The 14,152-nt window shown below is 41.4% G+C and overlaps 1 protein-coding gene across 6 annotated transcripts in view; it reads right to left on the bottom strand.

The window, feature by feature from the left end:
- Window positions 1-1,202: 1,202 nt before the first annotated feature.
- The window catches only part of LOC129556404 (zinc finger MYM-type protein 2), a 69,790-nt gene continuing 56,840 nt past the window's right edge, over window positions 1,203-14,152 (bottom strand). For all 6 annotated transcript variants that reach the window (XM_055426419.2, XM_055426418.2, XM_055426421.1 and 3 more), the window contains 11 exons: window positions 11,725-11,854; window positions 10,915-11,030; window positions 10,220-10,385; window positions 9,027-9,152; window positions 8,147-8,241; window positions 6,840-7,008; window positions 6,499-6,650; window positions 4,054-4,168; window positions 3,180-3,431; window positions 2,771-2,891; window positions 1,203-1,863 (listed from right to left, as the gene is read on the bottom strand). In XM_055426419.2, the coding sequence (XP_055282394.1) occupies window positions 1,671-1,863; window positions 2,771-2,891; window positions 3,180-3,431; window positions 4,054-4,168; window positions 6,499-6,650; window positions 6,840-7,008; window positions 8,147-8,241; window positions 9,027-9,152; window positions 10,220-10,385; window positions 10,915-11,030; window positions 11,725-11,854 (1,635 nt within the window). In that variant the 3' untranslated portion in view covers window positions 1,203-1,670. The remainder of the gene's footprint in view (window positions 1,864-2,770; window positions 2,892-3,179; window positions 3,432-4,053; window positions 4,169-6,498; window positions 6,651-6,839; window positions 7,009-8,146; window positions 8,242-9,026; window positions 9,153-10,219; window positions 10,386-10,914; window positions 11,031-11,724; window positions 11,855-14,152) is intronic.

The following is a 14,152-nucleotide window of genomic DNA, read 5'->3' as shown; positions in this document are numbered from 1 at the left end:
AGTAATTTCTATGCCAAAAATATTTGTTAATTATTGCTTAAATATACAGCTGAATACACTCATGAAATTTCCCAAATCATGACTGAGGAGACTTTTTTCTGAATGCTAACATTTATCCCAAGTAAGAGAGAAATGTTTAAGGGATGTGTAGACATTGCTTAACCACTGTGGAAAGTAGCCCAATTTCCCCCAAACAGTTTTAATAATGAACATCACTGAAGTGACTCAGAAATTGGAAATAAGACCATGTTATCACACTCAAGCTCTATGAAGTCAGCCAAAGGATTTCTTCAAGATAATCACAGTTGGCACTTCCTCAGTCTAGACAGTAGGATTCTATGTAAACTTCCTTGTTCTAAAAGAAAAGGTCTGAATAGATAAATCAACATGCGGCAGTATAAAGTTTTTTTTAATGCAATCTTCTATAAGAAGTAATTAAAATGTAAAAGCCAAACAATCTAACATGGAAAGTGATTTCCTTCGAGATACACTTGATCCATCAGTCTCCTTCTCTGCCCTCCAATCACCTGAACTGGCAGAGTCATTGTACTCTAATCCTCACTGGCTCCTATCTTATTTCAACTCACTCTTTTCCATAATGACAGTCTCAGGAGTGGCATTTCTGAACATAATTTTACCTAGCATGAGGGCAGGTACAAGAATTCTCATAAAGTTTTAAAGCTATGGAGCCCTATCCAGGGACCCAAATGTGATCTGTGTCCTCAAGGGCAGAGGAAAACCAATGCCTATATAGTGAAGGGGTACTTAGGGTTGACATAAAAAACAGAATTTTATATTTTCATCAGATGTTTTCACAAAGAAAATGTCTCTATGACGTATTAACATCATCTTTTATATGTGTGTGTGTACACAAATGTACACCCATACACCCACACACATATATATACAAGTGTGTATATGTATATATGTGTGTATATATATAAAACTGTTATTGTTTGGGATGCTACGGAAAGCCACCAGTGAGGAAAGGACACCAAGGTTTTAATACGGGGAACAGAGAGGTTGGCCTGCAGTATGGACTCACGTAACAGTTCACCAGCATCCACACCAGGATCAACAGCATTCCCTCATCTGTTGTTGGTACAAAAGATGGTATCTCTCTACATAAGCTTGTAAGGCTTTAAGAACTAAAGCATAAATCAAACAAAACCCCCAGAAAAACAAAACAAAAACCCCAGCCCATTAGTTTACAGTTTATTTTAAAAATTCTGAAAGACACTGCAAGTTCTAAACTTTTAGTAGGTGCTCCCCACACACAACCATTCAGTCAGAAACCCAGCAGAAGAGCCCCCTTTCCAGGAAGCTTTGCAACAGCAGAGTGGTGCAATATGGATGTTTCTTACTACAAGAAAAAATTATACATGGCACATTCTCATTCATATTTTGTAATGTAAAAAGTTACAAACATACCTAATCAAATAAATAATAATAAAAAAAAAGAATTTGAATGTATTGTAAGTATCCTAAAACCACTACATAGAATAATGGCAACTTCACTCACAGATTATTTACATGGTAGTACCCGGTGTGGGTGCACTGCTACAAAACCCAGAACAGGAGGAGTAAACCTGAAATGTTTCCATAATGAAGATCTAGCAGCATGACTGCCTAACGCTGTTATCCCGACTGCTTCTGAATCCTTCCTTTTTTTAGTCTGTGTCTTCATCCAGTTCGTAATTGTCTTTATCATAAATATCTTTTACTAAAAGAACCCGTACGAGCATGTTTTCCAAGGTGTTTCGGTCCAGTGAGGCGGACGTGTACCAGACAGGGCTGTCTGCAGAGCTAGAGCATTCTGGTTGCAAATAAAAAACATCCATTCTCTGATTAAGATTCTGTGGACTTTGGAAGAAAGAAGAAAGTCAATTTCACAGTATGTATACAAAATTCCTCACAACTTACTTTTTTCTTTCAAGAATAATTCTTTTTTTTTTTTTTTAAGAATAATTCTGCTACCATTACCACATTACATGGGCAGACCACATGCATGATTAACTACATTAAATATTCTATCACTTGAGACATTCTGAAAGTTAATTTCTATAGTAAGATTATTTTCCCACCATAATTTAAATTCTTTATTTCACTGAATCTAAGACACCATTGACAGAAACATTATTTTTAATCATTATTTTAATACTGCCATTAAACAAGTAAAGCACTGCCAATTATAATTCTTCAAGATTCATCCCAGTTCCAGAGACAGAATAAAATATGACTGGAAGATTCAAATACTGGTGTAGCCAGACATGGCTACCCAAAACCACCTGAAATACGAATTATTAAAAATAACCATCCTAGAGATGACATTACTATTTTCATGGTTGTTGACAGCTAACCTGGGGACAGTTTATAAAACTGATTACCTAAGAAAATACATTCTGAGTTCATGTTTACCTTTTAAAACTTAGAGTGCATATATAAAATAATGAACAAGCATAAAATAATTTGTGATCTCTAAAAATTTCACTGACTGCAAGAGAGACTCACAGCCCCCAAACCTTACAGTGTTTACTGTCTGACCCTCTATGACAGCAATAATTTCCTTAGTAGAGAGTAATTTCTTAACATATGTTTAGGAGATACAAGCTGGGTGCTTTATAATAACAGGACTAAAAACATTATAATTGAAATAAGAAAAGAGAAAAATTTTTAAAAGGATCAATGAAAAAAAGTCACCTCTTGGTAATGATAAAATCACAGCACCTGTTAACGCCATTTAAAAAAATCAAGTATCATAAATACTCACCTCTTAGACAAGTAGCATTCAAACATTTTCACAGGACATCTAGAAGGATTGGCTGTATTTTCAATTTGTTCAAATACTGGCTCATCATCTTCATGTTTTCTTTTTCCAGTAGTAATTTTATCTTAAGAAATAAAAATCACATAAACTCTCTACATCCAGCCTTCAAGTAAGGTGACCCGACTCACTGTGTTCATTCCCACTGCTCTTACACCAAAGGACGGGACCAGGTGTGCTCACAGCCAGAAGCTGTGGCTTCTGGTAATTCCTAATTTTAACACGACATGGGCTGTCTTATCTTATGGAAGCGACGGTCCTTGAGTTCTTAACAAGGGACCTATATGGCCTCTTAGTCAGGCAAGAAGCAGTTATCCCTGCCACAGTCAATCCCAAATGAGACCGGTTACACTACCTTCACTATCTGTTCCGCACAAGGAAGACACTTGGTACCGAAGACAGGCTTTATTTTCCATGGTTAAAGGGTTTTTTTTCCAGTGCCTAAACACAGTGCCAAAGGAAAGCCGTAAGTGCTGTTCCACTGTTTTCAGGCCAAAATACTTAGTGTTAAAGTAGAACAGGGTGTTCAGAAGAGCTACTGGAGAGTGTGATCCTAGCTGTTTTATCCTCCAGAGATAATCTTCTTCAACTCGAGAAAATATTGACCCTTAAATAGAGAGAAATATTTTTAAAGAATTACAATAAACAGTTTTCCTGTAACTGTCTAGGAACAGATAGTTAATTCAAGAACAAACCTAATCCAATCCTCCATTCACTCCAGGGCAACTAGAATGAATTTCAGCATCCCTTACGCAGCTCTGAAACAATACAGAGCCAGAACCACAACACTCTACACAACTAGACCCTGGGGCCAGGCCTGGGGTCTACTCCTGGTCTTCCAGGTGAGGAGCAGACTGTGGTCTGAAGGGGATTTAAATCTGTAGAAATCCTGAAAAAAAATAGGTCATTTCCATTCAAACAAGTTTTCTTTATACATCTAAAACAGGTTTCTAAGAGAAATTTATATCAGAATCTCTACTAAAGGGCTTAAGAAACAAACATTCAGCTTCTTTCTTACTCCAGAGAAATTAAGTCACATTTATTACAAAGTTCTTCATAAACACTAGTTATCAATCACATTCAGTTCTAATTCAACAAAGGACGATCTGATATATTCATGAATAAGTACTCTCTAATTTAAATTATTTCTTATTTTTAGCCACACTTTCTATAAAAAACAAGGAGATCCCAGCAGAAAGTCACTGCCACTGTATTTAAAGGAGCATTACCGTCTGGAAGTATGCTTGGTTGCCAACTTCGGAGTATCTTATTCAATTCTTGCTCAAATGTCTGGTATCCTGGATCAATAAATATGTTGTCTTTTCGATTACTACCACACAAGTACTAAAAAACAAAAAACAAAAAGAAACTTGAAGGAAAATCAACTAATTTTATATCACTTATACTCTTCATTTCCTAAGAAAAAAATAAACACCTTATGTCTATTAGCACACTTATAAAATAGGAAATTATCTTTATCTATACACTTAGAAAACAAAAGAAACCGTTAAGTTACCAATTAATCTGTTCCTGAAAACACTCCAAGCTGAGGCACCTAAGAGCTCAGGATGTAAGAGGATGAGAGCCCTCAGCCTGTCAAGTAAGAACAGAGCAGGTGGCTCCACTACATACAGGGTCCAGGGGATGCAGGGTGAGGCTCGGGGCGGGGATTGGATTCCCACACCTATGACGGCCTCGCCGAGCAGCCCGAGAGGTTCTCTAAGCTCCACTCTCTTCAAGTCAGTGCAAACTTACGAATCTTATCGCTTCCTATGACAATCCTTAATAGTGAGGGTTGTTAAAGAATGATGTAAACACCAAAGTCCATCTCCAATGAGTAAAAAGAAAGTATAAGGGAAACATGGGACAAGAGCACAAAGCCCGGAAGTTTGGAACCAGGACCATACACAGCATGAGAGTGTCACGTGTGTAACGGGGCATGAAGATATGAAGGGCAATAATGAGTCACTGAAGATGCATGTTGTAAATCCATTAGAAATCATCTAAGAAGGATAAAATAAACCAATGGTGGAGGTAAATGTAACCAAAACTGTATACAAAGCAGCTAAGAAAATCCTTTACAATTCCCTGCTGCTGCTGCTAAGTCGCTTCAGTCGTGTTACAATTCCCTAGTATTTTCAAAAAGGTCAGTTTTCATTCCGATCCCAAAGAAGGGCAATGCCAAAGAATGTTCAAACTACCATCCAATTGCTCTCATTTCACATGCTAGTAAGGTTATGCTCAAAATCCTTCAAGTTAAGCTTCAACAGAATGTGAACCAAGAACTTCCAAATGTACAAGGTGGGTTTCGAAGAGGCAGAGTAACCAGAGAGCAAACTGACAACATTCATTAGATTACAGAAAAAGCAAGGGAATTCCAGAAAAACATCTACTTCTGCTTCATTGACTACACCAAAGCCTTTGATCATGTGGATCACAACAAACTGTGGAAAATTCTGAAAGAGATGGGAATACCAGACCACCTTTACTTGTCTCCTAAGAAACCTGTATGGGGGGTCAAGAAGGAACAATTAGAACTGGACATGGAACAAGTGACTGGTTCAAAATTGGAGAAGGAGTATGTCAAGGCTATATATATTGTCACCCTGCTTATTTAAATCATATGCAGAGTACACCATGCGAAATGCCAGGCTGGATAAATCACAAGCTGGAATTAAGATTACCAGGAAAAATATCAACAACCTCAGACAAGCAGATGATACCACTATAATGGCAGAAAGTGAAGAGGAACTAAAGAGCCTCTTAATGAGGGTGAAAGAGGAGAGTGAAAAAGCTGTCTTGAAACTCACATACAAAAAACTAAGATCACGGCATCTGGTTCCATCACCTCATGGCAAAAATAGAAGGGGAAAAAGTGACAAGCAGTGACAAGATTTTATTTTCCTGGGCTCCAAAATTACTACGGACAGTGACAAGCAGTGACAAGATTTTATTTTCCTGGGCTCCAAAATTACTACGGACAGTGAATGCAGTCATGAAATTAAAAGACACTTGCTTCTTAGAAGGAAAGCTACAACAAACCTAGACAGACTATTAAAACGCAGAGACATCACTTTGCCAACAAAGCTATGGGTTTTCTAGTTGTCATGTACGAATATGAGAGTTGGACCATAAAGAAGGCTGAATGCCGAAGAACTGATGCTTTGGAATTGTACTGGAGAAGACTCTTGAGAGTCCCTTGGACTGCAGGGAGAACAAACCAGTCAATCCTAAAGGAAATCAACCCTGAATATTCACTGGAAGGGCTGATGCTGAAGCTCCAATACTTTGGCCACCTGATGCAAAGAGCCGACTCACTGGAAAAGACCTTGATGTTGGCAAACACTGACAGCAAAAGGAGAAGAAGATGGCAGAGGATGAGATGGTTAGACAGCGATACTGATTCAATGGACATGAATTTGAGAAAACTCCTAGAGATACTGAAGGACAAGGGACCCTGGCGTGCTGCAGTCCACAGGGTTGAAAAAAGTGGGACACGACTTAGCAACTGAACAACAACAACCCTATTTCAAGTAAATTATTTTTGCCTTGCTTGGTAAGCCAATAAATCCTTATGTTACATAATATCTTAGAAGAAAACTTTTTTCTCTAGAAGAACTACCATAACAACCTTCCTTTACAACATTATAATTCAGAGCTGTGAAATTACTGACCTCCTGAATTCCAAGGCAGAGATAGTAGATGCTATCGGGTGCGTAGTTCTCCCCATTGGGCCTTCGGATCTCATTGACAAAGTGGGCCAGGCCATAGTCCAGCTCAGCCATGGTGTGAGAGAGCAGATCCTCTTTCAACTTCACTGACTTAGCTAAGAAAAGAAATTTAAAGTACTTGCTATTTACTGTCTGAAGATTAAGAAACCTTCTGAAATCACTTTATTCTATAAGAATTCAAGTGTATTTTAAGTTCCAGTCAACCTTTTCAAAATCAAAGGTGGTGGATAACAAAAAGCCTGGAACAAAACAGGAACCAGTGAAAACAGAATCAGAGCACTTACGAGGTGTCAGCCCGTCTAAAACCAGAAGGTCTTCCTCGAGCCTCCTTGTCCGGACCCAGTGTCTCCAGGCATTGACCCCATAAGCGTACTTGAAAGGGAAGCTGCACTCAGAATTGTCAGAGCTGTCGTCGTGAGACTGGTACCCTGACACCGCTTTCCTCTTGGTGCCCTGGTCATGAAACACCATAGTCATATCTCTTCCTTAAGCCTATTTATCTCATGACTTTAAGTAAGCCATCTCTCAACAAATGCATATTACAGAAAGCTGACTGGAACTTCTGATTTGAGAACAGTTACCTACAACATGAAATCTCTCTGCAGGAATGCAGTATTTCTGCATAAACTACTTTGTTTAACAAAATCATATTAACTTTTGCTGTGAGAATGACTGATGATGAGATAATAAAGACACAAATAATAAACTAAAGATCTGAAGTAAGAGGATTCCAAATATTCATGTAAAAGAGAACTAAAGAACTTCTCCCAGACTCCATCTTAGGGAATAACTCAGTTCCTCCTGCTTTCCTGTTTGCCACAAAAAAACTTGAAATTTGGCTATAATCCAATTCTCCTATTTTCCGTCTTGTTCCTGAGCTTTTGGTGTCAGATCCAAGAAACTATGCCTGACACAAGTTAAACAAGATTTAGGCCTCTGTTTTCTTCCCAGAGTTCTAGTTCTTACATCCAGGTCTCTGATTCACTCTGAGTTCATTTTTGTGCGTGGTGTCAAGTAAAAGTCCCATTTCATTCTACCACAGGTCTCACTCCTCTTTCAGTTTTACCTTTCTTTATGGAGAAATTTGTGAAGTCATCTTTTTCTTTTATTTAGATCTTGCTTATGTTGGAAACCAGAAATACAGGAAGTTGTTAATAAAACGTTCAGAACAATGATACCTGTTCATTTGTTTAGGTCTGAGAGCCCTGAATGACTGAATTCTCCAGCACACCTTCCTATGTGCTGGAAGGCTTCACAGAGACCAGACACAACCAACTGTGAACCTCAACCTCACCAAGTCACAGGGGGAAAAACAGCATCAACTGCTGTAAAAGTAGTGAATTTACTTTTGTAGAAAGTATGTCAGCCTTTAATCAAGATAAAAATTAAAAATAAAAGCTAAGTTGCAATGATATTCACTCTTCTATGAAGTTTCAACTATAACAGGAGAGAAATGAAGTAATAAAAGCTTTACCTTTAAGCCATTTTAAATGCTGGAAAAAGAAGTATCTTCCCATATTCTGGTGTACAACTGAAGCTCACTACTCGCACAGATGTGATGTGAGTACAAGAACACCATCACGATTCATACCTTTTTTTTAGATCGAGGTCTAGGCTGTTCCTCATATTCTTCTCCAAAAACAGGTGGTAATAAAAACTCATTTTCCATATCAAGCTCCTCAGCAGCTGACAATCAAATCAGAAGAACTTTCACTCCAAACATAATAGCATAGGCTTGCGTCACATAAACTCAACCAACAAAAGGACCAGATAATCCCTGACTCTGCACAATACCACACACAGGGCAGCCTGTGCTGGCTGGAGAACCAAACATTTCTCTACCTAACCTGATCTATGAGATCTGATAACATCTGTTCAGACTCTTAAAACACACGTATAATGCACATCAACATAGAATTTCATGGAATGTGTGATAGGAAAATTACTAAAACCTGAAATTCAATTACAAGATCTATGTGATCTCAGCACAAATCTGTTTCAACCTATTACATCTAAACACTTGTGTTCAGTACGCTTACTGGCCGTAAGTAGATTAAGAAAATAATGAAAAACAGAACACGCTTCTTTCACAACAAAAGACCTAAAAACATCTTTATTCCCTGTGAAGGTTAACTTAATTTTCAAAAAGGTTTTAAGAAAAATACTATCAATATTTTATTTAAATTTTTAAAAAGACGCCAACACTTCTTTACTCTTCCATCTCCAAAAGTTCCTATAATGAAAGTTTTAAGGTTTTAAGGCTCTGGGAAATCCTGTTAATTAAGTTCCTACAATTCAACATGCGCTTCCTTTTGGAAGAAAACTGCTCAGTTTTATTTGCATGAAAAAGAAAAATAACAGTACAGGCAATGACACGAACATGAAATTGTTTCATAACCACAATGATGACCCCATAGCTAAAGTCTAGAAACACACTTCATACTCCAAGAGCAAAACTGCACGCTCAGTACCTCTGGGAAAGTCTATTTCAATATCCAAGTCTGGCTCATATGGCACATCGGGCATGCTGGACTGGGTCTCCGGCTCAGCACTCTTCAAGAGGTCAGAACCAATTATGTCTGTTTCAATAATGACACCTGTAATCAAGCCATAGTATCATCAGACAACAAAACCGAAAACTGTAACAATAACCGAAATATAATCTGGGAAAAGCTACTTAATTATAAATGCAAAACAAGAAGCTTTAATTTATCACAAAAGGAAAGAGCATGCAGCACCTTCAAATGTAAGCTACTATAAGCTTTGAATTAAACAATCATGAATACACAAAAACTTTCAATCCTGTAAGTTTTCACTGTGCCTCTGAAAAGAGAAAAAGCATGTTTTAAGAGTAAACAACTCTATAGAGTATTTCTAAGAGCAATCTCTGGTCAAAAATAAACTTATGAGCACAGACAACTGGAATTTATAACATTCTTTTTGAATTGTGACCTAGGTTTTCCACATCATTCAATACATGCTTATTTACAACTGCCTTCTAATGTTTTGAATAATTGTTTTAAACACTTTTGTACTGAAACCCACCGAGAAAGGCATCTTACTGAGTTCAGGGTGTGGTGGGAAACAGACATGCGCACAATGGAAACAAAAGTTGCACAAGATAACAGCCTTTCTAGGAGGGATTCATGCTGACAAAGCACTGCGCTCTGGGTGAGGGAACAGGAGGACGAATATGGAGAAATGTGCTCAGACACAGAAGCATCCAGCACACACGCGTCCAGCTACTCTGGCCAGCACTGCCCTAACAAGCCCTGGTTTAAATAATCCAACTTACTTTCTTAGTATAAATGAATAAAACAAAACTGGGGACAACCATCATAAAATAATAGTTTGGATCTTTATAAAACCTACTACAAGTCAGTTTTGTGTCTGAGCTCACCCACTGAAACAAGCATTAATTTAGATTTGATTTTAAAAACCAAATTCTGTCAACCATTAAAACAGACACCCTTTGAAATAGGTTATAAATTGCTGGGCTTGAACGTGGGCTTGGCATCACAGAGCAACCGCAGATCTGACATGGGTCTCAACCTGCAATCACCTCTGCAGCATTGCGTCCCCCACACCCCCTAGGCCGAAGTTCAGTGACGGGCCAGCCCAGACCCCCACCCACTCTGCCCACCCCGGGCAGTGGGGAGCTCACTGTGGAGGTCGGCGCCTTCCGCCTTCCCCTCGTCCTCAGTCATGTCCGTCATGGTCAGCAGCTCTGTGCCCAGGGCATCTGAAGAACCTGTGCTTTTCAGCTCTTCGGCCACAGCAGTCTTCTCACCACTGTCCAGGGGGGCAGGGAGAAACACAGGGACTGGCACCTAAGGGAACAGAGGACCTACTATCAGGTTCACTCGCCTACAAGGTACTTTTCCAAATTAAAAATTACTCTGACATGTGATCTACTTCATAATACTGGATTTGTTAGAAGCTTTGGAAAGAATTTGTATGTTAACTGTCGCAGGAAAGCCCAAATACAAGCAGCTACTTTTTGAAGTAAAAATTAATTTCTGAGGTATTTCCATTGCCAGGGGTCTCCAGCAGCCATGCCCTAACACAGGGGCCTAGCAGTGCATGTGATGACATCTGTATGAGGCTCCATACCATGTGTGAACCTTCTGGTTCACAAATCTTACTTTCTTCTAAAACAAATATGAATACAAAACATAGTATATGTAAAGCAGACACAGACATCAGTTGGAACCATTTACCTAATACCTAATTAAACACAGAGTAACCCTTGGCAGAGCCTCCACCACACCCAAGTGAAGGTCAGAAGCAGCCAAGCCTCATCCTTGCCCCCTGAACCCACACGTTTGGTGGGGGGGGAGCCCCTGCAGTGTGACTTACGGGCACAGGCACGGTGGTGGGCACAGGGATGCTCTGGCTGTACATATGCATGGGCACTGGGACGTACACGGGCACAGGGATGGGCACAGGCACGTACTCCGTCCTCCAGTCGCCATCTGGGGACACAGAAGGCAGTCAGGGAGCAATCAGCCTCAACTGCCACCCACCCAGCTGCTCAGGGTGCCCTGAGTACCCATTTTAAAAAATGCCCAGTTTTCACAAAATTAGTTAAGTTAAAAACAACAAAACTGAATGCAGTAGCTATTCTAACTTATAGAAAGCACTGCGTTTGGGAATCTTAGCTTCTGCAGTGGAAGTGGGGAGTCCTAACCCCTGGACCACAGAGAAGTCCTTAGACTTTTTAAAAAGAAAGAAAACATTTTTTGAAATATAATATGGTTCCAGACACCCCAGCACACTCCCCTCAAAAAGGTTTACTTAAACAACAGAATACAGCTAATATTTAAATTCGGTGAAAATACAGGGTTGAATGATTTCAACTCACTATGACAAGGAAACAGAATAGTTATGGTTACAGATCACACTCAAAGAGATGGTTTCCTCAGAGGAGCTCACTTAACTTCAGTGGGCCCTGGCCCCCAAGGAAACCAGATCACTGGCGACACAACTCACACGCCTTCATAGAGACTGATCTTTATTAATGACTGTAAATGATATGCTGTATTCTGAAGGCATGTCTAGAACCAGAGAAGCAAAATCAACAGAAAGTGACAAAACAACCCAACAATCTACTCTGCAGCCACTGCTGGAAAGATTATGGATGGCACTCAAGGGCAGGGCCTGGGTCACCTGTCTGACAGGACTTGCTCTGCATGTGGGGTTTGCAGTAGGTCGCCTTGGTCATAGTCAAAGGTTTGCACAGAACCGCCTTGTTCTTCATCTCCTTGTTGGGGGTTGGAGAAGGGGGTGGTGCTGAGCCCTACAGAGAAGCAAAGAGAGATATTTTATTTCTGCCTCTAATTCTTACTGCTTTTGCTATTAAAAAATATCCAGTGTTTTCCAGTGGAGGGAACACAGATGGTCACCCCAACTATCGGCAAAGTGCAGTATTACCCCTCTACAGATCTGCTTATCAAGCTACCACTGTATCTTGATAGTGTCTGGTTCCGCAGTGTGCGGGATCTTAGCTCTCCACCAGGGTGTGAACCTGCGCCCACCCCATGGGAAGTGTGGGGTCTTAACCACTGGACTGCCAGGTAAGTCCCCATAGCAAAATTTTAAAAAATGTAAGAGACAAGTCTCACTCCTAAGTGAAAAAGCAAGGTTGTTAACCCAGTATTTTAAAATAATTAGGCTCTTTTTATTTGAGAAAGAAAAAAATTCTTGAAATTATTATGGCTTTCTGATACTCTGGCTTTTTCTACTGCATAAACTGTTAATGTGGTACTAACTCTGAAAAGAAAAATGATAAAAGAATTACCATAAATGCTATCAAACCTTAAGCTGTGTGTTTCAGGGTAATTTTAGAAATGTATCTTAATAGTCTGTCAGATGCTTCAGCCTGTTCACATCACACACACATGCACACACACGTGCACACACGCACACACTCTGTGAAGGAAGCTGAAGCCCTGTCCCTAAGGGCAGCCACAAAGGTGCTATGGGGAAAGCAACAGAAAAAATGTGGGCACCAAACCCAGGCAAGTTGGATCTGAACAGAGAAATGCTCTCAAAGCCCCTTATGAACCAGGGGTCAAAGTCAAGACATCCTGGTCGCCCGTGCTCCACTCCTGTCACTCTACAAACAGGGCTCCATGTCAACTAAACTTGGTCATCTGGTAAAAGTTTCTTCCTTTCCTGCTAGTCAAGAGGCAAGGTCTATACCTATTGAAAACGAATGCTGAAGGACTCCCAATAATGAAGACTACAATGATGACAGCCACCACACCTCCTGAGTATCTGCTGCAGGGCTGGGTGTCTGTGTCCCCTAAACTTCACACTGAGATGGAACCCCAACTGGATGGCACCTAAAGGCAATGAGGTCATGAATGGGCTTGGGGCCCTCACAGAAGGGCTCCCGCATCCCCACCCCTCCCATGAGGACACATGGCAAGATGGGAAGAGGAAGCAGGAAGAGGCCCTCGCTAGGCCCTGGGTCTGCTGGAAGCCCCAGAACTCTGAGAAACACGTGCTGTTGTTGGCAGGCACAGCTTCTGGCTGCAGCTCCTATTATATACAACAGCTCCCATGGGCGGGACTCCATGCACAGCACCCGTACAGCACCTTATAACATGAGCCCTCTAACCCTCTCAGCACCACATGGGCAGCAGGTGTTTTCTCCTCCTGTTTTACAGATGAGGGAACTGAGACTCAAGCGACGCATGGCCAGGAGAGGTGACAGAGCGAAGAGCTCTGAAGTCAGGGCCCCAACAGTTCCTTGATGCAGGCCTCTGTCTCAGCGCTCTTTGCAATGACCCTGAGGAGGTTCCACCACAAGGAGCAAAGCCCCACTTACAAACGAGGGCAAAGTCTCACAGAGAACCATGAAGTGACTCGCCCCCAACTACACAGCTGAGCAGTCATCCTCCAACACTCCTCAGTGGGGAACTAAGGCTCCCAGAGCTCATAGGACTAGGTGGGGAGGACTCTGGATGGCGGAGCATGACGCTGCAGAGGCTTGGCTCCCCTCAAGTCACACCCTCTCCGTCCTCCCATCTTCCCTTGAGGAGGTCTCAGGGCTGCTGGAAGAGACAAGTATTCATTCGCCTCGGTGCAGGTGAAGGGGTGTCTTGAAACCTTGGTCAAAAGCTTGCAAACAAGCTTGGGAGTTGCCTTATGGCTGCACAAAAAGGACCAACAGGAAGCAACCATCTTTACACTCCTCAGCGTGGACCAAGTGCCTGGTGAGCATGGGACGATTCCACTGACTGTTGTCCTGGCCCCCAGCACAGACCCCATCCTGTCTGAGGGGTGCCGGCCGGCCCACCCTGCCCCGGCTCCCCAGAACTCCACCTCAGGCCCCTCCAAGCTTGGCCTCAGGGAGCAGTCTGGACAAACGTGCACACCTCTGCACACCACATTCCTCCGGCTCATCGTCGTCCACTGGCAACCTTCTGCTTGGCTGTTCAGAAGCTCTGTCACAGCCGCCGGACCACACACGCTCGCCCACTGCAAACGCTCCACTACTCTTGCCCAGGGACACGAGTATTCATGTGTCATCTCGCCCGACGTGGGTGAGGGCCACAACTAATCCACCTTTGTGTCCCTCAGCAGGCAG

The sequence above is a fragment of the Moschus berezovskii genome, chromosome 13, assembly GCF_049115385.1.
Source record: "Moschus berezovskii isolate FMDL1 chromosome 13, NW_MosBer_1.0, whole genome shotgun sequence".
NCBI classification, from domain to species: domain Eukaryota; kingdom Metazoa; phylum Chordata; class Mammalia; order Artiodactyla; family Moschidae; genus Moschus; species Moschus berezovskii.
Note: the sequence above shows the minus strand (reverse complement) of the source record. Positions and strands in the feature narration are given on the sequence as shown.